This window comes from Trachinotus anak, unplaced genomic scaffold (genome assembly GCF_046630095.1).
Source record: "Trachinotus anak isolate AG129_WGS33_773 ecotype Australia unplaced genomic scaffold, CSIRO_AGI_Tana_v1 ptg000028l, whole genome shotgun sequence".
NCBI lineage: Eukaryota > Metazoa > Chordata > Actinopteri > Carangiformes > Carangidae > Trachinotus > Trachinotus anak.
The window spans coordinates 21,419,265-21,444,611 of record NW_027273879.1 but is presented as its reverse complement, the minus strand read 5'-3'; the positions used below and the strand labels follow the sequence as shown (position 1 = coordinate 21,444,611).

The 25,347-nt window shown below is 40.7% G+C and overlaps 1 protein-coding gene across 5 annotated transcripts in view; it reads right to left on the bottom strand.

Moving 5' to 3' along the window:
* dcc (DCC netrin 1 receptor) overlaps window positions 1-25,347 on the bottom strand; it is a 273,002-nt gene that overhangs the window by 139,246 nt on the left and 108,409 nt on the right. For all 5 annotated transcript variants that reach the window (XM_071465819.1, XM_071465820.1, XM_071465822.1 and 2 more), the window contains exons 6-7: window positions 14,658-14,812; window positions 11,959-12,079 (exon numbers count right to left, since the gene is read on the bottom strand). In XM_071465819.1, coding sequence (XP_071321920.1) covers window positions 11,959-12,079; window positions 14,658-14,812 — 276 coding nt within the window. The remainder of the gene's footprint in view (window positions 1-11,958; window positions 12,080-14,657; window positions 14,813-25,347) is intronic.

Sequence of the window (25,347 nt, the reverse complement as noted above, 5' to 3'; positions counted from 1 at the left end):
ACACCCAACATACCATGGTAGCAGACTCAAGGAGCAGATAGAACTGCGGTCGCCACTGGATGGGGAGCAGCAACATTAACCCTGGAGAAACAGGTGAAAGTACAGGAGGAAGCCCAAGCAGCCGCAGCACAGATATCACTCAGTGGACCACCCCTCAAGGCTGCCCAAGACGTGGAGACACCCCTAATTGAATGTCACTTTACTGGGGGTACCTGGACCCCTAAACCTGTATGCATGTGAGATGGTATCAACGACCCAGTTTAAGAGCCTCTGTTTGGATAAGGCATAACCCTTCCTGTGCCCACCATAACAGACAAACAGTGCATCCAACTTATGGAACCCAGCTGACACAGCCATGTGCTGTCTGAAAGCCCAAACAGGACAAAGTAGATCTGGATTTGGATGTAGTTCGCTGAGAGCCACTTAGGAAGAAAAGAGGGGTTGGGCCACATGGTAACCCTAGACTCATCAGAGTTCCAATGTAAACAGTCCCTGGCAATGGACAGGGCATGAAGCTCACCAACACACTTTGCAGATGCAATGGTGAGGAGAAAGGCAGTCTTACCAGACAGTCATTTGAGATCAGCTATGTCGAGGGGATCAAACGGTGGGGAGCAAAAGGACTTCAGGACAATGAAGGCAACTCCCATGAAGGCACCTGTACAGCATATGGGGGCCGCAACCGGAGGGCACCCTTCATAAAACAATTCACAAGAGAATGTGACCCCACAGTTGAATTGTCCAAAACTACATGCTGAGCCAAGATGCCAGCAACATACACCTTGATGGTAGAAACCGAGAGACCCATATCCAGCAACATCTACAAGTATCTGAGCAATACAGGCACAGAGCAACGCTCTGGGTCCATATCCTGATCCGTGCACTAACTGGAAAAAAGCTTCCACCTGTTGGCATATAGAGCCCTTGTGGAAGGTGCCTGAGCTTTAAGCACGATCTGGATCACAGCCTGATCGCACAAACTCAACAGAAAGCCAGGCCATTCAGGGGCCAAACATACAGCCTTGGGAGGGGCCAAGGCACTCCCTAGAGGAGCTGGTGGATCAAAGGGAATACATATCCTCCCCGGCCAGTATGGAGCCACCAGCAGCACTGTGTGATTGCCCCTGACTTTTCTGTGAAGTGTCAGCATAACTAGTGGAATTGGGGGGAAGGCATACAGGAGACAGTCTGGCCAGGGGTAAGCCAGCACTAGCACGTGGAAGTACGCTTCCTTCAAATCGATTCTTGTAAACCAGTCTCCCTCTGACACAGCCTGGAGAACATCCGCTGTGTGAAGCACGTGAAAACGAAAAACCTTTATGAACTGGTTCAACTGTCTAAGATGCAGGATCAGTTGAAAACTACCATCCTTCTTTGGAACAAGAAAGTAGGTTGACTAGAACCCACTCAATTGCAATGAACTTTCTACATTTTCTGTGGTACGTTTCTTCAGAAGTGCAGAAATTTCCTACCTGAGAGCCAGAGCTCTCAGGGGGTCAATGACAACACTTTTTCTCACCCTTTCAACTTTGGGGGCCGACACCTGAACTGGATGCTGTACCCCTTGGAAAGGGTTGACAACACCCAAGGGTCCGAAATCAAGGCCTCTCAGCAGCTGAGATGTCATGGGGAGAAATGATTGGTGTCTGGAATTTGTAAGTCAGGCCCAACCTCAATGACTTTTTGCTTGTCTGGGGAGTCAGTTGGGAGGAGTCCCATGTTTTGGTGCTCTGTCTCTAGGTGCCCGAAAGACAGGCTGTGGAGGCACCTGCTGAGGGTGCCTCTGTTGAAAATTAGAGCATCCAGCTCTCAAGGGACAACAAGTGCCAGCCATAGGACAAGGAGTACCGGTGCATCCAGGCTTAGACAAAGGTGTCCGATGCAAGTCAGCAAAGTGTTGCTTGACCTTGTTCACCTGTGCACTGCACTCATGTTGATCAGAAACAGAGGGTAAGGTAGCTAGACCATCACTGTGGTGGCTCCAAACTTGCAGAAGCAGTAGGAAGGCCAGTTTCATAAAACATTTGATCACATTCTTGTGACAGGCCTTCCTGTTTTCTGATCTGTTTGTTTGTTTTGTTTTAATTTGCTTTTGTAGAAAATGTATCTTTGAAAAATTCCAATCTATTCTATATTGTGATTCTTTTGTTGCTTTTAAACTCCAATTAATGAAACTGAATACTTTCTGCACTGATGTTTCGTGCTATGCTTTTAGTATGAAACACTCATACAGTAAGTGTTCAGTATTGGTTCATTTTAGTAAATTTTTGCAGTCACATTAGTTTTGTTTATCTTTTAAACTTTCTTCATCCCACATGCTTTACAAAAATTAATTATTCACGTTATTATGACATACAAACCTACATTATAGAAAATGAATACTTATATTGTTATAACATGAAACATTTCACACTATAATGTGATTTATGTTGTTATAATATGATAAGTTTGTATGTCTTAATAATGTGCTGGATCTGAAGACTAATGATTCAAATCTTTACATTTCTCACACAATATGATTTGTCTGCCGAATGTCAACTTTAACTGACCCAGATGGAAACAGACAGTTTGTGTGTGACAGTTCCATCAACTGTCACACACAAATCATGTTTATAATCATCCTAATGTGTGTCTCCTGCCTGTGTGTACTGCTGTTTGAGTGACATGATTTTCTGGGGCATTTCTGATTCATTGTTTTTGATTATGAGTATTTTTAGTCATCCAATAAAAAGCATCAAATCACAGTTTACTCACAAATTTATTCCTATTATTTTGTATTGGATCTTTTCTATTCTACATATAAATATATATATTTAGTCTGAATCTCAAAGGCTCCTCCAACTTTCTGTCTGTCTCTCTCCCTTCATTTTAGGCATGTGTTATTGAGCTGAATTTTATTAAATCTGTCCTCTCCAGGTGCTTTGAAGCCATTTCTGGGCATCGCTGGGCCGCCGCCCGCCGCTTGCTGTGGATTGAAATGACACTAGAGCAGACAGATCGCTGCAGAGTCCTGATTTGTTTTGTTGCTTTGGAGTCGAGTCAGAGCAGCACCTGTCAGCAGGAGGAGGACACAAAGAGGAGCGGAGGGATGAGGGAGAGGTGAAGGAAAGAAAGAGAGGAAGGAGGTGACCAGGAAGAGGAGGACAAAGAAAAGGTGGATGCAGGAGAAAGACTTGGAGGAGGAGGGGAAGGAGAAAGAGAGAGGAGAAGAAGGTGATGAGAGCAAGAGGAGTAAAACAACGTGAAGAGAGGAAGAAGAGACTAATAGAAGGAGGACAAAATGAAGGAAAATGGATAAAGAAGGAAGGATGAGGAGAAAATAAAGGAAGGGGAGGACAGTTTTTTTTTATTTTATTCTGTTATTTTGGACTAATATTACTAATGTAACTGCAGTTAATGTTTTTCCTTTTCAATTACATGATAGCGTCAGTGATGAAGCCTTAGTGAGTTTAATGTAGAGTGAAACATCAGTGCTGTGCAATTACGAAGTCAGACTTCCACAACATTAATGGCTTTTTATTTTAATTCCCAATTAAGTCAAGTGTAAAACATATATTCAAACTAGAATTACTGCCTTGCCACTCTATGCCTCCGCGACTCAGACCAGCTTCAGATAAATTCCTGTTTATCCAGACTCATATCAAATATTAACCATTTGTGTGAAATGTTGTTATAACTGCTGTGAAGTCTTGAGTTATGGCTACAAAGTGTTTTGTGAGGTCACCTTTGACCTCTGACCACCAAAACCTAATCAGCTTGTCCTTGAATCCAAGTGAACATTTGTGCCAAATTTGAAGAAGTTATGTCAAGGCGTTACTTAGATACCGTGTCCAGGATGAACAGACATATGCACGTATGCATGTACGGACAACCCAAAAACAATCTGCCTCCAGCCCTGGCAGTCGCTGCAGTGGAGGCATAATGAGATAAAAATCAACAAAATAAAAATAATAAACATTATATGAAGCCAACTTAGAGCTGCTCTGATCAATATTTAGTCATGTGAAAGGGTCGTAGTGAAGAGAGTGATCAGTTCCCTTTAGCTCTCATCAGCCTCGTCTCCACCCGGGGCAGCTGGGAAAAAGCCTCTGTCCTCTACCTGCTCAGCAGCAGCTAGCAGACTGGCACAGCCTGAGAGCAGCTGGTCCACACAGTGGCGCAACTGAAGGCTAACGCTGTGTCTGCTGGATGAGCAACTTTAACAAGTTCAACATATCAACTTTATCAACTTTATACAGTGATAATGTGTCAGCGTTGTGTACAGCTTGTTGATGCAGGTACACTGACAGCACATGTTTGATGTAATCTATAACTATTTTAGGTTGTTCAGAAGCACTGTGGGAAAAATGTATAACCACAGGCTGATGTACACATGTGCAAAGTGCATGGAGGACAGACAGATGTGCCAAAAAAAAAAATTTAATCGTAACACTTTATTTTAATCCCTCCCCCACAACCCCTGCCCCACCCCCTTCCAGCATTAATGAACAGTATGATGCATGTTTTTAACATTTCACTCTAATGTTGTTGCAAGCTGATATAAGTTTGTTTCTCAGTCTCTATCCATCTATCTATCTATTGAAGTCAAATCAATAAATATAATACCAATGATATTATACTGTGTGTACTTAATTGCTGATAACTGTTGTAAATGCTTCATAAGAGGAACTTGTTGGCAAATATATTAATTAACACACAACCCTTAATGTGAGTTGCATTGTGTGGTTTATGTCCTGCTCATAAAGGATAAGTCGTGGGGTTTAAATAAAGGGTTCACTTTTAAGGAACTGATGGGGGTTGACTGTGACTCCTGCATTCAGCAGATAACTTCCTATAACAGATGTCACTCTCCCAATGCAAGCACTGAACCTGAATGCAGTATCTGACACAATCTGTCAGACTGGGCTGACCAAAGAAAATCTTTTTTTTTTTAATTAATGAAACTTAAACTTCCTATTCTGTTGTGTGATTATGAGCCAAATGAAATTCTGTCAATCAACCAGTGAATATGAAAACAGCAAATTGATGGTGTTTTTTTATCCTTTTTATATTTTCATTCTTTTGTTTGTGTTTTAGACAAACAACAAAGCACATAACACAAACACACGCACACACACACACACACACGCACATGCACATGCACACACACATACACACACATGCGTACACACACACACACACACACACACACTCTTTACTTTGCTTTGAGGCAAACACTTAATATGTATCTCTACCTGTCACACACACACACTCACACACACTCATTTGGTCCTCTCAGGATAGAAGAGCGTAGAGGAGAGGAGGCTACCGTCACCATGGCAACAGAGAGACTCCCCCTCCAACATCACCCACCCCACAGAGACTCCTACACACACACTCCTCTGTTAGAGTGGGGGTAAAGTCTACATGTGTGTGTGTGTGGAGAGAGAGTGGAGGTGATGGAGTAAAAGCATTTCTCTGTGTGTGAAAGATAAAGTATGTGTATGTGTATGTGTATGTGTGTGTGTGTGTGTGTGTGTGTGTGTGTGTGTGTGTGTGTGTGTGTGTGTGTGTGTGTGTGTGTGTGTGTGTGATGGGTATGCTAAGGTCAGATGCTCACTGTGGAATACAAATCTGTCATGGCTGACACACTTCCTCCTCTCTCTCTCTCTCGCCTTGCCCTTCGCTTGACCCTCCCGTCTCTTAGTTTCTTTTTTCTCTCCCTCTCTCTCTCTCTCCCTCTCTCTCTCTCCATCCATCCATATCCTTCCTCTATCTTTTCTCCTCCAGCTTCCAGAGTTGGGTTGGGTGACTGAATTTGATCTTATTCTCTCTTTTTGCTCATCACCGCTTCTGTCTCTCTCTCTCTCTCCCTCTCTTTCTCCATCCATTTTGATCATACCATTATCTCTTCTCTTCCAGCAGCCTGAAAATGATCTAGGATGACTATCTCTCTCTTTCTCACTCTCTCTCTCTTTCTCTTTCTCTCTCTCTTTCTCCATCTCTTTCTATCTGAAAATGTCACCTTATTTCCAATGAGAGTTTTCAAAGATAAGTCAAGAAGAAGGGAAACAGAAGAAAAGAGCCAGAAAAGAAGTGAAGAAAGAGAAGATAAAGAAAGGAAAATCTTAATGTGGCAGGAGAAGAGAGAATTACAGAAGATGAAAGAAAAATGATTTAATAACCTTCACATTGTTAAGTCATATCATTTTGTTTTCTTTGTTCACTTTTCTTTTTTCCATTTATCTATTTTTTTTAACTTTTGCTTCGTCTATTCACATTGTTCTCTTGTAATTACACATGAAGTCTGATTCACGAAAACTCAAGACAAAGATGGAGATAAAAAGACAAAAAGAGAGAGGATTTACTTGTAATTAGCAACAGGAACCTGCTCCCTGAATATATTTGTGTCAGTGTAACGAGGAAACATTTTTATTGGTATCATCACACACACACACACACACACACACACACTGTGACCTTGACACAGTAGGTCTCCCTCAGGACTGAGAGACTGTAAAACGCTTAACAGTCAGAAACAAACAAAACATGACAAATATGATCTGTACTCACACATAAACTACCAGGGGACCAGCAACAACAACAAAACACAGCGAGGATCAGTTTCACTGGCTCAGTCTCCATCTGAACCTGTTACAGGTAATCAGTGAAGAAGCAAATGAATCAGACAACTATGGGCCAAGTCCAGCTGTCCAATCATCATGAAGCAATTCATGACAATCAAACAATGACATGGTAAAACGACAACATTTCTATCAGGACTGACAACGGGAGAAGACAACACTGTGTGAGGGAACAAGAGGTCCAATAACAACATCAAACCTATTCACTGACTGACAGACACACACACACACAAACACACACACAGATATAGATATATACTACACATCTATATAATGTTAAATTGATTGATTGTATGTAAATCAATGTATAACGTTGTGTTATATTGTACTAAGTTATATTGTATTTTATTGTATTATATGGAAATCTAAATCTGTATTGTCCCTATTTAATCATGATTGTATTGTATGTATGCATTTTAATATTCTGTAAATTGCTTTGGCAACAACATTGTTTTCTTCATGTCAATAAAGCTATTTGAATTGAACTGAGACACAACAGAGAGAGAGAGAGAGAGAGACACACACATACACACACAGCTAAGTCTATTGCAAATAACACCAAATGGTTTAGCCACTTAAAGAGGGAGACAGAAAGGAAGGAAGAAAAGAAAGAAACTACAAATAAGGGAAGAATGAGGGAAGGATGGAAATCATTAGAGAACGGGAGAACAAAAAGGAGAAGGAGCAACTAAAGTCCTGAACATAGAAGACAACAAGAGATGTGTTAGATGTGTTTTTTCTCATTTTGAAACAGCTGAAACTAAAGGGTAAGAAGAAGAGGGACTGGATGGAGGGAACTCAGCTGACAGGAGACTGAGAGAAAAGATGGAGGAGATGGAAAATAATGGGGGGAAGAAGAAGAGATGAAACAGACAGAAGACTCAGGAGAGGATCAAAATGAGACCAAGACAAGACAGAATCTTAGACTGAGGTTTAAGTCCGGATCCAGATCCAGACCAGGATTTAACAGAGACTGCAGTGCAGAGGGGGTGAGAGAGGGCTGAGGAGACTGTAAAACAGAGTGAGAGGGTGATGAGGGGGTAATATCTTTCACACTTATGTATGAATACATTAACATACACACTGAATATACACACCATCAAGCTCTCTGTCTCTCCCACACACACACACCAGACAACACACACCGACTGATCCTTTAAATACGACAACTATTGTCTTGTTAACAAAAAAGAAAAACTAAACTGAACTGTGCACTAGAAAACTCACATCATTAGACTGTTATTAAATGTTTGTTCAATCCTCAACGACGACGTCTGTGTTCAGATGATGTTTGTTGCAACCAATCAGCAGTGACAGTTAGCTTCACGTCTGTTCAGTTGATTGAAGAAATATGCTGATGGAGTTGTTATTTCTTTAAACTTACAAGAACCTGATGTAACGTCAAAGGGTCCCCAGTAGTCACAAATTCAAAGGTGGTTATTAGCGACTCTGTAGCTTAACAGAGCTGTTTGGCTCACAACTTTGGTGTTACGACACATTTGCTGTTTTTCACTCAGTCTTACTGCTCTGATCAGCTTTGTTTCCAGCTGCAGCAGGCAGCTGTTCACCCACTGCAGCCTTTACTACCTGCTCAGCACCAGAGAGAAGGCAGAGACCAGCTAGTCAAGAAAGCAGAAGTTTAAATAGTCAGATATTTCCCTCAGGAATTGAAGGAAACTACACCAGCTAAAAGGGGGTGGGGGGGTTTGGACACAAACACAACTTTACTGGGATCATACTGTTGTACTCTGGTCTGTTACAGCAAGACAGGCGACTAAATGCTGCACAAAACCAGTGGTGTGTTTCATGGATATGGACAAACCCCAGTAGTGAAGTACCCACGCTGCTGCTGGTGTAGTTTGTTTTCCATCAGAGCTGTAGTTCTTCTGTAGTTTTTTCCAAAGTAATTGTTGTTTAACTTTGCGCACAAAACATTCACTGAGCCCCTGTTGTACAAAACATTCACATTTACATATACATTTACTCATTTGGGAGATGCTTTTATCCACAGCCACTTTCAAGTGAGAGACATCACTGCAGCTACAGAGCAGTGACAGACCTTGGTCAAGAAGATCACAAAGAAAAAAACATATACGAGATGTTAAGAGTCAAACAGCAACAAAAGCTGCAAATATTCTGATAAATGAAACCACTCACTCACACTGTGCTCGTGTGTGTGTGTGTGTGTGTGTATATATGCTGATATTTTACCTGAGTGAAAGATGCACTTGTATAAATGCATTTTGGAGAGATTTAAAGTACGTTAGCGAGAGAAAAAAGACTGCATAATTGTGTGTATGCGTGTATGTGTGTGTGTGTGTGTGTGTGTGTGTGTGTGTGTGTGTGTGTGTGTGAAGAGTCACTCAGGGATCAAGAGGCCTGGCTTTGTTAAGGGTAACAAAGTGGTATGCTGATAATAACACACACACACACACACGCACTCACTCACTCACTCATACACACAAATGCCATGATTTCTCGTGGGAATGTCTGATTGGCCGCTGTGACCCTGCTGGGAAGCTTGGTTCCCGTGGCGATAGTAACCAAGTGATAACACCAACCATCTGACCCTCTTAATGTCTGTGTGTGCTGCCATCTGTGCTGCTGGCTCAGGGGAGAATCAACACACTGAACAGTGATTAAAGCACAAAGAAAGAAAGAAAGAAAGAAAGAAAGACAGGAAAGATGGAGAGAAAGGTAAGGTACAAGCAGGAGACATCATTAGTAACTCTCCTGCACTCTTTCATGTCTGCTCCCGTCTTTTTGCTTTCCTCATATGACCACGTTTGTTGCTCATAGATGGATAGATAGCTAGATAGATAGATAGATAGATAGATAGACAGCATTTTTTTATTCAGTGTTTTAGAAAACCTAGTGTTCAAGCACTATGGCAACCCTGGCAGCACACATGTTGATGGTAAAGCTAATATCAAGCACTACAAAAAAAGAAAGAGAAAGTAAAAAGAATTGTAAAAAGTTAATTTGTGTGTGTTGTGTGTGTGTGTTTTTTCTGGTTATATATGATATGAGTTAAAGATATCTGATGGTGGGACAGCAGTCTAACATGGTCTCTCCCAACAATATATCGGATGTCTCTGAACTGGCAAGCTGCTCAAGATGACGCACTCCTATGTACGTTGCTAATGTACGGAATGTAACCCAGATGTGGATGAGGGATGTGTTTTTGTGGGGTGTGGGAGGGGGCAGAAAGTGGCACAATAATTGTTTTATCTCGAATATCTTGTTTTCATCATCATTGGAAGCCAAGATCGTAATCAAAAATACAATTAGACTAATCGCCCTGTCCTACTCTACACTACACCAATCCAACTAGTCCATCATGCACTGCAGCCAGTCTTATGAAAGTGCTGCAGAAGAAGTTGTATCACTAACACAACAGGTTAGGTACTAACGTTAGCTGTAAGCTAATGTGATTAGTGAAAAGTTGCTAAGTAACATTTTCCTGAAATACTTGGGCTATTACAACAATGTTGCTTGAAAAACAATGTCATTAATAAAATAATAAAATAAATACACTTCATTATACCTGAGGTTACACAACACAAAACAAACTGACAAAAACAGGGTACAGGCTGCTCTCAATCACACATCATACATAAAAGATGCCTTAAAAATGCACATCTCGTAAAATATCACGGATATAAATGTATTATGTGCCACACATGTGATGCAGCTGCTCTGGCGTTTGTTTATGCGACAGAGGTACTAATTACAATATCCAGTGTATCATTATGTTGCAATTCGACATCCGAGTAGTGACCGAAAAAGTATCAGCTGCTGTCTGTACTTACCCCCGCGTGAGTCTCGCAAACATTACACAGTGGGTGAGTGAGTGAGTGGACACAGGTTAGGACTGTCAGACAGACCCAGTATAGTCAGCTCACCAGTCAGTCAGAGCAGTGAGTCAGTCACACAGCCAGCTGACTAGTTAATGACTAGTTAGCTTAGATTTCAGCTAGGTAGATAACTAGTGTATGAAACTGATCTGAAACCTGCATCATCTGTTTACATGAGCACACATATTGTGGTTTCTTTATTAGAATGATCCTGTTACATATTCAGGTTTTCAGGTTTTAGTCAGGTCTCACAGACGCCACAGTCACTGCCATAATAAGATACAGTGTGACACACACACACACACACACACACACACACACATACACACACACACACACACACACACACACACACACACACACACACACACACACACACACACACACACAGACACACACACACACACACACACACACACACACACAAACACACACACACACACACACACACACACACACACAGAGTCCATTTAGATGCAGATGTGCTGACTCAAATGCTCTGCAGACTGGCTGAGCTGTTCACACTTCATATCTGTGTGTGTGTGTGGGTACTTGTACTTGCTACATAGTAAGGACCAAAGAAAGTATTTTACTAACAGAGTGAGGACATTTTGGGAAAGTGAGGACATTTTGGCCGGTCCTCACTTTTTGAGACCTTAAAATCACATTTTGAGGGTTGAGACTTGGTTTTAGAGTTATGGTTAGAATTAGGTTTAGGTTAGGGTTAGGGTTAGGGTTAGGCACTCAGTTGTGATGGTTAAGGTTAGGGTAAGGGGCCAGGGAATGCATTATGTCAACGGGTGTCCTCACAAAGATAGAAGTACAAGTATTTGTGTGTGTGTGTGTGTATCAGATGGTAGTAACTGCTGTCAGACCACATGACTAACTGAGTTTTAACCCAGACACAAACAACCACACTGCTCTCTCAGCTGTGGCTCAGTCTGACTGACTCTGATCTGATTACTGAGAAACTGAATATGAGAAAAATCACTGAGTGAAAATCTCTACTTGAAGTAAGAGTTCAGGGTGTAAACCGAAACAACCTGGAGCTGGACAAACCTGGACTTTAAAGATCTCTCTCTGTTCTGTGGTCCGTACAGAGCTGTAGTACAGAACCAGCTGACTCACCAAAGACAAACAACACATCTGTTTCATAGTTATGACTTATGTCACTGATTATTATGATTTCTGTGACACATTGTGACTTGTTATTCATTCATTTATCACTTATAACTCAAACTTATGATCAAGACTTGCACAATTTAAACTGTAATTATGACTTACATAACTCATAAAGTTAAATTGAAATTTGATAAAATAAATCAGAAAGTCGGAAACACAGCAAGGTCAGACAGGGAATGACATCATGGTAGAAAATAAGATGACGAGTGATGACAACAGGTTGTGTTTGTCACTGAGGAGCAACAGGGACATCACATGTATCAGCTGTGTGCATGTGTGTGAGTGTGTGTTCCTACCTGGCTCTCGAAGCAGCAGCTGAGCCATCGCCTGCGAGCTGCCGGCTGAGTTTTCAGCGATGCACTGATAAAATCCTTCATCTGACTTCACCAAACCCAAAATCTGCAGGTTGCTGCCGTCCTGAACATCAATAACAACGACAACAAACATTCAGTCAATCAACACAATTAAACCGTCCACATACAATGTGCTGTTTAGACCATTATACAAACAAGAAAATGTTTATAAAACCAACAACAGAAAAAGTGTGTATGAGAGAGTGAGGCGATGTGTGTGTGTGTGTGTGTGTGTGTGTGTGTGTGTGTGTCACTGCTTTACAGAAGATTATGGGATTATAGATTATGAGTGACACCCATATTGTGAGATTATGTACAACCACAGAATTGTGTCATACTCTCCACTGTGTTAATCTCACTTTCTCTTTTCAACTGTTTTCATTCATGATTTAATTCCACGCTGTCGAGGTATCGTTTATTCAAATCAACACTTCCTGCTGATGTTTCACATTAAAAGTCTGTATCTGTATCTTTTTTTTTTTTTTTTTGTTTACTTTATTTGTAGCACTGTGGCCAGGGTTAGTTTGTGTTTTGCACTTTGGTTGGTTACAGTTCACACACCATCATTACTTCTGGTTAAAATAAAACACACACCGGTGTTGTTAGGTTGAACTGTTTATTGGTGCAGTTTTTGTTCCACACGTTAATGGACAACCCTCTAGGATAAGTGGGTATAGTTAATGGATGGATTTCTGTTTATCTGTGAGACCCCTGTACTGTAAGTGATATTGACTGATGTGTATTATTGTATTTTATCATGGACCTTTTTTATTCATACTACACTACGTAGTAATTGCATTGTCAGTCTTGTCATTGTGCATTTATTTTTTTACTCACTGACTTATGGAATATTTACAATCAATGCTGCTCTTTTTTTTGGACCGTAAATACTGAGGTTCAAGAGAACGGCTCAGATTAAGGTTTGTATTCTGTGGGTTCATTGCTTAATTTGAACACAGGCATTCAGATGTCTACTTCTCTAGTTTGTGTTTGCTGGTTCTCAGGTATCTGTGCATGTTTTTCATGACTCATCTCTGTGGTTTCTCTTCTAGTTGAAAAACCTGTGCTATAAATTTCAGGCTGTGACTGCTGGAATTCATCCTGATAGTCAGCTGAAACATCTAAGTCAACAGCAATCAAAACAAAACTCAGTCAAAACGTAGTCTGGACCACCTATGGTCAGATCCTGATTTTATAACCACATTATCTGACAAAATCACCAAACACATAAATGGAAAACTGTGACTTCAGCTGTATTTACTGTACAATGATCACTCAGAGAAGAAGCTTGAAAAGACAGACTATCTTTTTTATTTTGTCTCTCACACAGAGCTCAGCCTCTGTCTGGATCCACAACAGTTTAGTCTTTATTTTTCTCAACTCCAGAACACAACAGACAGGCATGTCTTTACTTCTACTTGGTCATAGCAGTGTGTTAGTATGAAGCCTCGTTTTCAGTCACTCCCTTTTGTCGTGTGAAAGTTACTGCATTACGTGTTAATACAAACTTAACACTTACTGTAAGTAAGCGTTTCAGCCCTCTATCTTTGCAGTGGGCAGAAACCCTGCCCATAACAAGAGGTGCAGCCCTAAAACCCAGGTTGACATGCATACACTTCAGCCATGTACCAGGTTTACACCCAGTTTGTTTGAAAAAAAGTCTCTAAATCTAGTGACACTGCACTAAGTTGGCAACACTGCAGACTGTAAACACTTGACTAATAGAACCTGTTTGCACCAGCAACTCCAACTCAGTGACGAGGCATTCAGGTGACCAGTGGTAGAAACATCATCAGTCAGTCAGTCAGTCAGTCAGGGACATTCCAGATTATAGGGCTGGCCCTGCTGTTGCTGTCCACTCAAAAACAGCAAAGCAGAAGAGGCTATAATTAATGAGTTGATGAAAACACTGTTTGTGTTAAAAAGGGAAACTCAGAGCCGCAGAGTGGGGAGTGTGACATGACTTTGTTGTTGTACTAATTGAAAAGAGAGCTGCGAAAATATTCATTATGTTGAACGTATCAAGACAACAGATAAACATGGAGGTGTTGAGTTTTCTTTAACAGCAAACAGCATTAACAACAAATTTGCAGCAGACCAGAGCACAGGGAGAGAGCAATGTGGAGAAATCAGATAGAAAACATCTCTTTAGCAAGTCAGAGTAGGTTGTGTTATTTGTTATCTGAGTGCCTTTTTGTTAATGTACATTGTTTAACATGTATTGTCTTACATTTTAATGGAAAATATTTTCATCATAATATAAAAAAATAAAATCAAGATAAAATTTAAAAAAAGAATATATTACATCAAATAATAGACTTTTTCATATATTTTTCACTTTATTTGGAAAGAAAACTTAGTTATTTTCAGATTTGCATCCTGATAATACTTTTCAATGCTGGCAGTGCTGAAGTTATTTTCAATATATTGATTTGATTTAATTTTGATTGATATTTTCAAAATATTAATGCCACATGTATTCCATCTTTTTTAGAGTTAAAACTGATTCAATCTGTAGATTTATAAAGATATATTCCACAAACCGATTAAAACAGATTATCCACTTCCACCATTCAGACGTATGGATTCAGTATCAATACAGTGTGTGTATATGTTTCTAGCGTTTGTTGCGTTTGACTCACCACGATCTGGAAGTAGTCGCTGGGGATGACTTCCTCTCCATTCTTCATCCAGTGCACCGTTGGTGGTGGGTTTCCTGTCACGGCACACTCCAGCTCAATGTCGGTGGACTCGTAGGCGTATGTGTTGGTTGGGTAGTTCAGGAACTGAGGAGGCACTACAGGAATAAACAAGGTAATACAACATATAAACAACAGAGGGACATCTTTCCTTCACTGCTGTGTTTCACATTAGTGAGTTTCTGCAATGACCTCAGTCGTTTACAAACTAATTAAAACAATTAAAAACTCCTCAGCTGCAGTTTGCAGTTTACTGAGGAGCTGATGTGTTTGATCTCATTACCCTCCATGGATCATTACACATTCATCTCCTCGTGGTCAGCTGTGTAGTCATTTGACATTTTTAGGTAGATATCTGTGGGTTGTTGCTAATTCTGCTGACAGAGAGTCTACATTTAAACCTCAGCTAAAAGGTTAACACAGCAGCAACAGATTACAGCAGATTAACCAGGTAGTTTGGTTTTGGGCTGATCATCCACTCAGGATGTGGAAGGCTGGGAATCAGTGTTTTCACTGTGTCCATTTTCTGTGCACTCCTGATGTCTGCTGTTGATGCAAAAGATGTATGCTGAAAAAGTCACACGATGTCAAAAGGACTGATTTACAATTCAGTCTATAAACTGTATGCAGGATTTAAGCATGGCCACCACATGTTCTTAACTTTATGTTTATGGTGGGAAAAGTCATTACAGAGTTGTTTTGTGTGGTTAAACACACAACACTTCATTTAAATTTATAGTGGAGATTCCAAAGGTACCAACATGTCAGGTTGAGTTCTAAGGAAATATGTCCAGAATGATGCACGAGACATCAGGAATACAGAAATGAGACAGAGAGACGGAGAGGTAGAACAAGAGAATTATTTCCAAATTTAAAAAAAGAAAATAGAAAAAAGAGTCAGATGTTCATTAGCGTTTTCTTCAGAGAATATTAACTGTAAATATAAACAGTACCAGAAAATTGAATTGCCAACATCATGAGTCCAACACCAACAACCTTCAGCATGAAGATGAGGCAGCTGAAGGTGACTCAGTTAAGTCTATCAACATTTTCACAACTTAGATCTTCTCTCATCTGGACGATGGTGGCAAGAGGACAATGTCCAGAGAGGCTTTAGTAAGATAACCTGAAACAGTAACAGTGAGGGAGGCATGCACAGGTTTCCACAGTGGAAAGTAAGCCCTAACAAACACAGCCACAGATCTACTTCATAGGTCCACTCACAGTGTTCTCATAAAGTTGGTTTCCAGCAGCAGAAGGCAGTTTTCACTGACACCAACTGTACAATAAAATACCCAGACCACAACCAGACAAAGTTAGAAACTACCTGGTTGAGACCAAAAACAGAGCAGAAAGAGAGTGAGAATTACACTTCTATTTGTCAGGTGGACGCAAACACAACTCCAGACAGTTGGTATATGGTGCTCTGTGTCTGCTGGATGTGTAATTTATTGTATTTAGGTTACACAGTATTTTGATAGCAGCATGTTATCATTCCAAGCTCATTCTCTCTTTTCAGCATGTTACCTTGATGCAAAGCAGGATTTAGCTGAGTACATGCTTTAAGCAGGTTTCATGTCATGTTTTAATTTAATTTAATTAAGTATATTTCTCTGTTCTCTACTTAGAATTATAGTCATTATAGTCCTGTGCTCTAAATTTAGCATCTAATAAGCATCCAGGACAATTAAAGCTGCAGTATGCTTGGAAAATAACTGATGTATGATTTTGTCTGGAGACAGCCGTTAGGCTTCCAGGCAACCAGCAGAGTCTACAGCAAATACTACTCGCAGCCAATAACAGACTAACAAGTAACTCCCATAAAAACAGACAAAAAAAAGGTGCTAACAGATCAGGGCTGCAGTCGAAAAGTCAAAATAATCTCCTTCCCTAACCACTTTTCCTCAACCTGGATGGAAAACATCATGAGGTCAAGGGAAGGTGTGAAGGAGAATTCATAAGGACTCATAAGACAACCGTGCTGCAGAGAGAATGCGACTGTACTTACACTAGGATTTTTTATAAACCAACTTTTATTTATAACACATGGATGATATACTCTTTTCCTTACCACAAACACACAACACATAGTATTGAAAAAATAAATAAATGTAACAGAATAAGAATTTCAGTTGAAATAAGATGAAAGAAATGTACAAGAGTTGAGCCATTAGAATAATAAATTCTTTTCAGACCGAAGTAGGCTAAACAGAGTTTTTACTTTTTTATACATTTGTTAAGTAGAGAAAATGTATTATTTAGAGAAGTGAGCGGTTTTGAAACCACATTTTGAAACCACATTTATGTGCAGACTGTTGTGATGATGATGAGCTCAGTGTTTGTTTACCCCTGCTCTCAGTGTATGTGCTAAGCTAAGCTAACGGGCCGCTGTAGTGTCGCATTTAACAGACAGATATTGATCTTCTCATCTAACTCCCACCAAGGCAATATAAACTTGAAAACCTTTTTTAAGCCCTTGAACTTAAAATGTCAAATTCCACCTCTTGACTGAAGCAGCAGATGGATTCAGTCTGATCAGTGACAGCAGCTCAGAATGTTGGGATGTGAACTGATGGATACTGAGTCAAACTTCTTCAGGTGCTTGGTCATGTGACTGGTGGCTGAAGTGTCTACAGGCTCACTAGATTACAAACAGATTGGCAGGAGGGTGAGCCTGCTGCCACGTTTCAGCTCTGTTGTCGTCGAATATCGTCTATGAAAACGCTGCGGCGGCTTGTGATTGTGAGAGCAGAGATGTGAGACAAAAGCCATTTTGAGCCTGAGCAGAGACGAGGACGAAGCCTGAAGGGCCTCATGTAGCATGGAGCGCGACCGCGGTGCTGTCAGCGCTCCAAGACAACAAACATTCTGCCTGTCAGCAAACACACAAACATACACACACCCAGGAACGTCCTGTAGCTGTCAACAAGCAGACACATACATTCATGATGTCACAGCTTCTTGAGCACTGCTATATTGTACACACAAAACACAATGCACACACAAAAATGTGTGGATGACAGAACACTACCCCTATATGTGAGTGTTCAACATGTCTGAAAAAGAAGGGAAGGAAGGGAAGATATGATGGAGAAGGAAAGACAAGCAGTAAGGAAGGAAGGAAGGAAGGGAGGGAGGGGTGAAAGAGAAAAAGACAGTGAAACAAAGAATACAGAGAAATTTTAGAAGTAGAGAAGCAGAGAGAGGATGACACAAGAGTGAATGGATAACAAGGGAAAAAGGAGGAAAAAGAAAGAGGGTTAGCGGAAACAGAGAGAATAACAGAGATATTAAGAGCAAAGAGAAATGAAGGGGGCGGGTAACACTGAGAAAAAAGGAGGGAAAGAAATGAAAGAGCACATAATAGAGAAAAGGATAGGAAGAGAGGATAGGTAGAAAGTTAGTAGAGGAGGTGAGTTGTGTTTGCGTGTCACCCATCGATACATCATTATCTGGAGGTGTAACTTTATCACTGCAGTAATGCTCTAATTAAGAGCTAACGATTTCCTTTAAACTCGGAGCTGCTGCAGCTTCACCACACCAACAACTGCACACTGACACACAAACAGCACTGACTAGTACACATGCCCAGGAATTAGTCTGAGACACTAAACACCAGGGGCTTGGGAGAACACATCTAAACCAATCAGCCACTCAGCTCAGTGTTACACAGATGAACCTCACTCAGCTGCAGTTCCTCTAGCGGCCACTGGGCGCTGTTGCGGTAAAACTCTGGGTGTGTTGAAGTGAATGGGAAAAGCCTCAACCTCTCTCTATAAGTGCAATGTCAATACAGTTTTCCAGCTGTGACCCAGCTAGCTCACCACCACCCAACACCAATTCTAACTGTCTCCAGCCAAAACAGTGACGGCAGCTGTGCAACAGTTACTTTATTGTTACAATAATAACAACCTCTAAATATGAGATCATTCTGACCTGTCATTGTAGGATGTGGTGCAACTTGTGCTTTATTTAAGGAAGAACAGTACAAAGGCTATAATGCTGTATCTCACTATTAGCAATTAGTTTTACTATTTTATTGACACCAGTTGAGTCTGTGCTTTCATTGACTGTTACTGCCTTTACATACTATATTATGTTACTTTTAGATGTCACCATTTTATGTCAATATGTTTGAATGAAATAGTGAAGAGTGAAAAAACAAAAAACAGCTGGTAACGTTCTCAGTCTTCATCCTGCCAGCTAAGCACTGGTTGGCCAGTTGTTTTCTAACTTTTCCACAGTTCAACTATTTCAGCTGCTAAACAAAACTGAGATGCGGGCGGCCAGTCAGAAGTTTTACTGGAGGCCTTTAATTCAAACCAGCAAACCAGGCACACAGATTTTCATGACAATATTTTCCTCTACCATATCACCCCTGGGGGGCTCTTTAGTTTGCTTCTGTACATAAGTTAAATAAGTTGTGTGGGGGAATAAAACCAGATGAGTTCTATGTTCCATGATTGTAAATATTCCACCACTATCCTCACTCGCTCTTTTTCTCTGTGGAGCCAATCAAAACAAATCAGAACGTGTTTGACTCTGAAGGGTGATCATGTGTTTACTCTTTACCTGTGGCCATATTAAGAGACAAATACAGTGACTGGTTGATTGATCTAATTGGTTTTATCTCTAATCTCTAAAGTCTTTGGCTTTAGAGATTAGAAAAGTTTCCTCAAAAGTTAGAATAAAAGTTTCCTCAAAAGTTAGAATAAAGATGAAAAGTCTGTTTCTTCCTATTCAGCCTCATTACGATGGAAGACGGCTGCTTGCTAAATGATTAGCCTTTGTTGAGGGAATTCCCTGAGCATCCATTGATTGTTTGGATGGTTTTGTTTTTTTTCCAACAGACCTCTAAGTTTAACACTGATTACCTGCTCATCTGAGAAGACATTTTTACAAAAGCATTTGTGTTTCCAGGTGGGGTCTTTGTGATACCAACAGTTAATACATTTTTAACATGTATTCTGCGTCCTCCTGGAAATAGCTGAGAGTGACCATTCATATGGTAATTTGATGCATCAACAACCCGCTGACCGCTATCAGGCACAAACACATGTGACTGCACTTCGCCTGGATACACACACTCTCACCTGGATTGTCATTTATATCTGACATGATGACTGACATCATGTTTATAATGTTCAGTCAGATACTGAAATATGATCTGAAGGCTGAGACCATTTTAAAATAGTAAGGAGAGAAATGTTCTGTTGTGTTCTCTCTCTCTCTCTCTCTCTCTCTCTCTCTCACACACACACACACACACAAGGTATCAGTGATGTAGCTGTAGCTGTAGCTGCACCATAATAACTTCCACTCAGCATTCAAATGGAAATCTACTCCATCATTCATTTCAATGAACATCTGCTGTGTGCGTGTGATATTAGTACCCAGTGAAGGACATTCACACACACTTACACGCGCACACACACACACAGCTACTGCTCTGGGTACACACAGACACATACACACACACGTCCTTGTCCTACACACTCACACTCACTCATTCTGAGTTTAACTCATGGATGCATGAGCACAAACTCATTAGCAACCTCTCTCAATCTGGGCTTCAGCATCAATTATCTGTCATTACACCCACAGAGACTCACTACACACACATACCTTATCATTCATGCTGTGGACATGATGTCTGAAACAGTGAGCTGGGATAGCCCTAATGACATCATTATGACATCATCAAGATTATTTTCTCAGCCTTGAAGAAGCAGTAAACATTATTACCACTCAGCCTGTTGTTACAGGCTGAGTGGTTCTCCTCAGGAATCAAAATATATAAATTGTACACTTATGTACAATACAGAATTAAAATGATAATCCACATTAGAATGCCTAAGAATGACTAGACCCGTGTTGTATACGTACATTATCCCAAATGATTCCATCAATTCTCAAACCAGAGAAATAAGAGATTTTAACACCAGTGCTATTTTGACCGCTAGACTCCGAACTCTATGACTTCTCATGATAAATACCCGATTGAAATATGAATGTATTTATTGTTTTAGGATTAGGACCTTTTATATAATTATAAAATGACTGACACTGAAGGAATCCAAACGACAATGTTGGTGAAGACAACAAGTCCCAGGATCCTATGCTATTTCACGGCATCACTCAACGTCGTCTTTTGTCGTTGTTTTGCCTGAGAGACACCTAGCAGCAGAAGTTATATACTACGTGTTTAAAAGGTGTAAATATAGAAAATATATAGACAATATAGAAAAAGTACAGTATAAAGAAGCCAGTGCTCATTAGCACAACGTGTCTCTTCCATTTACTGTGACTCTTATATTCAAAATCTACTGTTTCACCTAGTGACATAACGTTGTGCGTGGTGACTGACGACACAAATGCAGAGGAGGTTATCCCAACTCCCACACCTGCTTCAGGTGTTTCATTCACATGTTCAGGTGTTCAGATGCTTTACTCCCAGTAAACAGAGGAAGTGAACACATCATGTAAAACTAGAGGAGGTTTTCTCCTCATCACTACAAGTCTGTTCTTTTACTGCAACTGACACTGAAACAAGTAATTGTCTATTAAACTGAGGCACTTTGCTGCCTTCATGTCTCAGCGGTCAGACTGAAGAGATTCACTTCAGCACAGACAGAAGACTTTTCTTTGCAGGAGTCAAATATTCTGATATTCTGATTCTGATTCTCAAGCTGTTTTCCACACAATCGCTGAAGGGTCTGCAAATCAAAATCTGGCAGGGACAGATCTGTAGGAGCAGTTCAGAGTTTAGATAGCAGTGATGGTGGCAGGATGTTGTTTGCTCAATCCAACACTTTCATATTGTGGCTCTGACAAAAAACTACTACTTAGAGAGGTATTTTCAGAAGAGACTGATATTAACACTGACTTTCATGGCATTACAACTTTAGTAGTACTTAGTAACACATATTGGGTTTAACTTGAAACTGACAAACTCACAATCCAGTGCAGAAGAACATGGCAGTGGCCAGGGCAAAACTGGAAAGCAGACTTTTATTTTTTATATATTTGAGTCAATGAAAGCTTCTGACCCAACACCGACAAAGAAATAAACAACTAAAATCTAATTTCTGAACAGGATTAAGGATAAATGATTTTTCTCACAAAGAGAGCAGTGAAGGTCAAAACACCAGGGAAAGCCTAAAAAATCCTCTTTAAAATACGAAAGAGTGGATAAGCCTTTATTTACTTCAACTACAGAGAGAACTGGGCTTTAGTTTGAAATTTTATTAGAGACAGGCTTTCATTTCTAATCTGGTGTTTAAAAGTAGATTTTTACAATGTGTACCGAAAGCTCTTGTGCAAATTATAAATGCAAAATAATGTGTTTGTAAGTTTTGAATTATTTCGTCCCTCCCTTTTTCTCAGAGTGGTTTGGTCCACTGCCTGCTACGTCGACCTGCCTGCTATATTTGCATTTGTTTGATTTGTTTACATTTGTTACATTTGTTCGCTCTGTTACCTCGCAGTTTACACACTGATAGCAAAACATTACAGATCCACTTCTTCAGTTAAACTGAATCTAATTAAGCTTTAGCTCTATTAGTTTTGGATCAGTTAGTGGCTGTTGCTTCTCTCCTACTACTCTAAATAAACTGCATGCTGTGTGTGTGTGTTTTGTCAGCCAGCCAAAATGTAAAAAAAGTAAACCCCCAGTAATATCAAAGGCAATTTGATGAAATCATAAGAAAGGAATGAAGGGATTATAGAAATGTTAACATGTGCTGGGCACAGAGAGGCAGAGAGACCAGGAAGAATCAGACAGTGGAGTCTGGTGTCTCAGATAAACTTTGCTGAGCTTATTTGTGTAATAAGGGTTTCCTCTATTTACATTTTATACAAGTATACAGTCAATGGTCCTTTTAACTTCATTGTTGCAAAAACAGTGATGTCCCCAAAAAAGCTCTACGTTACAAAGTCATAAAAATATGATGAAGATCAGCTCTACATTAGATTACGAAAGAGCAGGGGAGCAGAACGGCTGCTGCTGTGACCAGCCAACTACTTACACGACACAGAGAGATGAAATTTCCGCCCGGTTTGCCAAGAGCTGTCTTCAGCAGCAGAAAGCAAACGCCACTGTTAACCTTTGTTTCTCTTTCTAAAACTTATTCTCTTCTAATGAAATTAGCATGGTAGCCAGCTAGCTCCAGCCCAGTCCGCCAGTCTTGTCACTTTCCGACAATGGGTCACTGTAGCGTCCGGTTTTCCCTGAGGAAGTAGCTGCTCAGAAAACGTGTCAAGACCTCTTCTCTTGAAAATGCAATGATGGCTGAAGCTCTTAACAAGACTGGTAAGTGAACAGCTGTTAATGCTAACATTAGTCATGTAGCAACAGCAAAACAAATATCTCCTTTAAAAAAGGCACATTAAAGAAAAAAGGTTTAAGGGGCACAATGTAACTGTTATAACTTAGTAGACTACTATTTTCTACTGGAAATTTGAATTAATTTATCAATAAATTTTAATTGTCTTGATATTATCATTTGTCCCTCTTCAATTAATAAATTTTGTGATTTCTGTTAGATACTGAGATAACCATTTACCCGTAACATTTGAACAAAGCTATCAAATACAAACTCACACACTAGTGTCCTATAAAATAAGCATCACACGCAGGTAATGCCAACCTCCTCAATGTTTTCTTCCTCAGCCTTTGAAAGCCACCGGCTGTTGCTAATGCTGATAAAACTTGTGTGACAGATCGTTCTCTGAACGCAGAAACGAAGGACAGCTGTGCTTTTTAGGGATTTCTTCCTCAGCTACAGCTCACAGCAGGAAGACAGACCTCCAGCTGGTTGCCATGGCAGCAGTTTAGCAGGCAGCAGCGGTGGCCATTGTGGCTGGATGACACAATGGATATATACAGTGTATAATTAGTTCAGCTGTGCTCTTGCTGTCCGACTGCTCTGACCCAAATCCTGTCAGATCGGTACAGCTTTGTTCCTGCTGAGAGACGCAGCCGGGCCGAAACGCCCAAAGCCAACCTCACCAGTCCATCCCAGCTGCAGCTGTCTGTCTGGAAGCACAGGTAAAGCCAGCATGAAGTTAATTGCTGCAGACAAATAGGCAGGAAGGACGGAGGAGGATGCTGACAAACATACTTTACATCATAGTGAGGAAGAAACCAACACAGACTGAGAGAGATCAATGAAAGGTCAAAGGTCAAACAAGCTGCGGAGTGTACAAACTACAAACTGCAGCCTTATGCATGATTGTTTAGTTGGAGAAGGTAAGGAAATGAGGAGGATATCACTTTAAAATATGTTCGTAGATTGTGCTAAAACTGAAGAATCAGAATAACCTTCAGTTCTCAAATCCCTTCCCACCAGCAGTATTTTACTGATATCAATTCCCATACAAAAAACACAGATGGCAGGATTAAAAGATGGCAAACAATGAGAAAACGCATTGCATTTTTGACATGCAAGTAGAAGCGGGAAACTCCTAAGATTCATCACAGACATCCAAACAATCAGCAGCGCCAAGAGAGATGACAACAGATGGTAAAAATGAACAGATGTCTCTCTCTCACCACCTCACACTTTTCACTTTCTTCTCTCCAGTCCAGGACAAGGTGAGGAAGACGTTTCTTCACAAAGTCACACATGCTGAGTAATTTCTGATAATCAGGTTCTTATTTCAAGCTCGAACAGAGCATCATGGGTATTATGCACCTGGTAAGTTCTGTCAGGGTCAGGCAGCTGAGATGTCATGTTAAGTCCTTTTCCTTTTCCCCTCTGTGACTTGATTGAGTTCAAATCCTGGATTAGAAAGCTTAAGAAACAAAGACGGGTCAGGTTGATTTGATTCGTCTGCGGGGTCAGCGCAGCGAGAGCATTAAAGACCTGCGGTCACGCAGAAAGAAATGAGCAGCAGCAGCAGACAGACTGAGATTATAACATTATAACATTAAACAGTCTGCACATATGTGACTGAAGAGCTGGTGACACTTTAATCTCTAACACCAGACAGCTCTGTTTAACCTGCTGTGTACGGCCAACAGCAATGTTATGTTACCATCTCCATCCAACATGTAGTTATTGACCAGCTTCTGTTAGCCTGCAGAGGAGCTGGCAGAGAGGTGAGGACAGCTCTTATGGACTGTGTACTGGGCGTGTGCAGATCAGTGTAAATTGTTTGGCTGGGGCGACTGGTTTCATCCCGATGCTACCTACAGACCTGCTGATGCTAGTTATGCAAATATTGTAGCGATACCAATTATTTGTTTGCTTACCTGCCTCCTAACCCAGGGTTTCCACCTACCCACCAACCCACTGGGTCCCCAACAATGTCTGATTTATGATTGTACTCATGGCTGTATCTGTCAAAGGGCTTCTCCAGTAATTTACTCTTTTATAATTAATCAGGAGAGGAGCCCCGCAGGCCACAACCAGGGTGTGTGTGTGTGTGTTAATGTGTATGTGTGTATGTCGTCTTTCCTCGAGAGGGACTTCACGATTCCACACTGAAGTGAGACAATCACCGCAAACCACAGAGACTAAACCGATCTGTGTTTTACTGCTCTGAATTAGTCTGAGTGTGTGCTCACGTGTGTGTGCGATCAGAGCTTCAGTTCAGTTGTGGTTGTGCTGCAGGACTGAGTCATTTTAGC